This window comes from Cibotium barometz, chromosome 17 (genome assembly GCF_041138505.1).
Source record: "Cibotium barometz isolate CiBa-2024 chromosome 17, ASM4113850v1, whole genome shotgun sequence".
Taxonomy (NCBI): Eukaryota; Viridiplantae; Streptophyta; class Polypodiopsida; order Cyatheales; family Cibotiaceae; genus Cibotium; species Cibotium barometz.
In genome coordinates, this window is record NC_141062.1 from 32,706,562 (window position 1) to 32,710,386 (window position 3,825).

The 3,825-nt window shown below is 42.1% G+C and overlaps 1 protein-coding gene across 1 annotated transcript; it reads left to right on the forward strand.

Annotated features, from left to right (window-relative positions):
• The first annotated feature begins 2,160 nt into the window (after nt 1-2,160).
• Nucleotides 2,161-3,387, forward strand: LOC147629897 (mavicyanin-like). The gene is made up of 2 exons (XM_086811408.1): nt 2,161-2,474; nt 2,575-3,387. The coding sequence occupies exons 1-2, from the start codon at nt 2,288-2,290 to the stop codon at nt 2,982-2,984; spliced, it is 597 nt and encodes a 198-aa protein (XP_086667534.1). The 5' UTR covers nt 2,161-2,287; the 3' UTR covers nt 2,985-3,387.
• The last annotated feature ends 438 nt before the right edge of the window (nt 3,388-3,825 follow it).

The following is a 3,825-nucleotide window of genomic DNA, read 5'->3' on the forward strand; positions in this document are numbered from 1 at the left end:
CAAGAGCCCCACCATATTGGTGGCATTACAACAAGGCATAATGTTGTGGATGCACATTATGACAAATGTAAACAAGTGGCAAGGTAGAATATTTGTGGAGCAAGAGTGCCTAAAATGGTAAGATAAAAACTTTCTAACCAACATTTTGGTGAATGATTGAGGGGAGCCTCCTAAAATGCCATCTTTGACTTAAAAACTTGGATGCAAACTTTCTTGCCAACATTTTGGTAAATAATTGAGGAGAGCCTCCAAAAAATGCCATCTTAGTATTTTGTTCATTAATATGGTCACATATTGAAATTTGCAGTAACTTTATGAAATTAAGGGTGCTAGTTAAGATGATTTGTATGAACGTCTCAATCAATGCAAAGGAACATTACTATGCTAGGCCTAGCCTTTACTAATATATATAACAATCATGGGTGTCAAAATAATTGGATGGATGTGCAATATTGCTCCCACACACCAACCTAAGAATGCTCGCTTTCCATTAGATCTCTACCAATTTTTTTTGGACATGCATATTTGTAAAGGCACTTAGAGGCACAAATGACACTTTTACAAGGGACATGCATATTGTTAAAGGTGCTTAGAAGCACATCTTGCACTTTTACACGTAAGGGACTTTGTAGATTTCACAAAGCATCATCTTTTTCTAGCCTATAGGCTTTGCATTCCATAGATTTTCCCTTAGTGCATTGTAGACTTACATGTAGAAGCTTTTAAGCTATGTACTCCATTCCTTGACAATTACTATTTAGACTTGACCATCACAGAGCGACTCAAGCGGGAGTCATTTGGAGTTATGTGGAGGACATGTTTTTTTGCTTCAAAATGGTTGTAATTACTATGTGTACATGCATATGTAAAAAGAGCTCTCTCTCTCTCTCTCTCTCTCTCTCTCTCTCTCTCTCTCTCTCTCTCTCTCTCTCTCTCTCTCTCTCTCTCTCTCTCTCTCTCTAGAAAGCAATAAACATCATTGTTTTATGCTTGTAATTTTGATCCCTTGCATTTATGGTGCAGGTTATAACACTTTTTTGGGTGAAAGGAGAAGGGAGCATCCTTCTATGGGAAAATCATGAATGCGTTATTTATCTTGATTCTTCACCACTTATCTTCTGGAGACTGCAAAGCACTTCAAGGTTCCTAATTTTTCATTATGGGCAATCATAAATGGGAGACTCTTCTTAGCATGCTTGTCAGTCAGCATGAGAGGAAATCGAGGCCATACCATTAACATGTATTGATTATTGTGCAAAATCATTGTTTTATGCTTGTAATTTTGACCCTTGCATTTATGGTGCAGGTTATAACACTTTTTTTTGGGTGAAAGGAGGAGGGGGGGTTGGGGTGAGGGGAGCATCCTTCTATGGGAAAATCCTGAATGCATTATTTATCTTGATTCTTCACTACTTATCTTCTGAAGACTGCAAAGCACTTCAAGGTTCTAATTTCTCATTTACGGGCAATCATAAATGGGAGACTCTTCTTATCATGCTGGTCGGTCAGCATGAGAGGAAATCGAGGCCATACCATTAACATGTATTGATTGATTATTGTGCACGAGATTTCGCCAGCTTAACAAGCAAAATCTAGGAACACTCATGCATAGTTCTATTCTCTCGTCCCTTCTATTGCCATCAGTGGTTGTCCATAGGCCATGATGATCGCGTGAAAGCCTACTTCCATCCATGACTCCCCTATACATGTGGGTTTCTTCCCCGCCCATCATCATATTATGAAGATCATACACCACCTCAATGTTCCTAATTTGAGTGTATATGTAAAGGAAAAAAGCTATGTGGCGTTCACCAAAGTAGTACTTGCTTTTTTTTTTTCCAGTTTATGGATAGTGGCCATTGCAAGTTCATTGACCATAGAGAAAGGGATGATTACGTGCCAACCAAAAAGCAAGACCGGCCTGGGTGGACAGGAGACTCAACAAAAAAATAAATAAAAATTTGCTCATTAAAAAAATGATCATTGTGGGGGCAGGGGACACGTGGAATCGCACAAAAAAGTAAGGGGGAATTACTAGCCGTTGGGTTTAGCAACGGTCACACTAGGGCACGGGGCCGTTAACTCGCCTGTCGGAAGCTGACGTGGCGCCAAGCAAGCGGACGTCCCTGTACCATACTCCATTTATATGAGTGGGCTAGGCAACTCCCTGCTCATGCTTTGCAGTGTCTCGAAGAGCTCTCTAGAGAGTGCTCTGTGAGAGTAGTTGAGCTCTCGTCAAGCCGATCACAACGCTTCCTAAGGTTTTCCCTAAGGTGTCCTTCCTCCCATGGCTCACCTTCAGCTTCATTGGCTGTTCCCCTTGCTCTCCATCTCACTCATCTCTCTACTGAACTTTTCCCTTGCCACTGTCTACACAGTAGGTGGACCTGCTGGTTGGACTATTCCTTCTCGTGCTAAGCTTAATTACAGTGATTGGGCTGCTAACACCCCTTTCAAAGTTGGGGACTCTCTTGGTAAGATGACTTCTTGCATTTTAATAAAGTGGCTTTGATTTTTTGGCTTTAATCTACCATGAACCCTTATCTTTTGCCATCTTTTATGTCTTGCTGCCAGAGTTCAACTATGTTGCCAAGGCCCACAGCGTGTTGGAGGTGATCAGGACCGATTTCAGGTACTGCAACAAGACACAACCACTTGCAAGCTTTGAAGATTCCAGTGGGAAGACTGTGATTGAGCTTTCAAAGCCCGGAAACTACTACTTCATTGATGGGGTGGATGACCACTGCATGGAGGGCCAGAAATTCCAAGCCAAAGTACTCTCCACTGGCTCCATTGCAAGTTCTCCATCTGTAGGTGCTCTTGAGCCAGCCTTGGCCCCATCATCATCATCACCATTTGAGCCCTCTGCCAGCCCCGCCATCCCGCCCGCCACAGCGGCCGCTTGGACCACCAACACATCCATAGCCCTCATGCTCATCAGCTTGCTCTTCTTGGCCTTGCTTTCCTCCCCAAAAAGCACTTAAATTTTCATCTCACATATGCACTCTACACATGACTCCACACATGTTCTTTGGATGCACTCCTGAAAATGCTTATTGCACACTCTCTCCACATACATGATGAATTTGAGAAGCCATACATGCCCATCATTGTGCCCTAATATTTTTTGAAACTGATCAAGAAGTGGCTACTACAGCTAGTACACCCGTGACCATGGCCCATGATGTATCCTTTCTTCTCTTTTGAATAGCATTCTTTTTGGGAAGCACGTTTCTTGGGATCTCTACCCGCTTAACTTTTGTACCCGAGGTGCCCATTATTCAATTTGAATGAATATATTCTTTTTAGTAATAATTCACTCTCAACCCGCTTAACTTTTGTACCCCAGGTGCCCATTATTCAATTTGAATGAATATATTCTTTTTAGTAAGTCTCAGAGGGCTTCATTTTTGTACCCAAGATGCCCATTATTAAATTTTAATGATATTTCAAACTGCTACGTGCCAACGTCTCGTTGGAGAGTGGCATAGAACACGTATCTCAAACTACTACGTGCCAACCTCAAACTGGCACGTATCTCAGGCACAGAACACGTATCTCAAACTGCTAACGTCTCGTTGGTTGTTCTCGATTTGCTGCGTGCCAGCCCTCTCGTTGGTTGTCATGTGCACACTGCACTCGCACAATGCGGCCTTTGTTGTCGGAGTTACCTGAGGTCCCGTGAGTGTCAGAAGTACATATATTTTTTTAAAAACTAGTGGAAAAAAGGATGACCTGAGCCCAGTGCTCGAAAAGTTTTTCATTTGTAGGCAAAAAAATTTTCACCTCTCAACATACAGCTGCAGGTAATTTTTGAATTTTTAT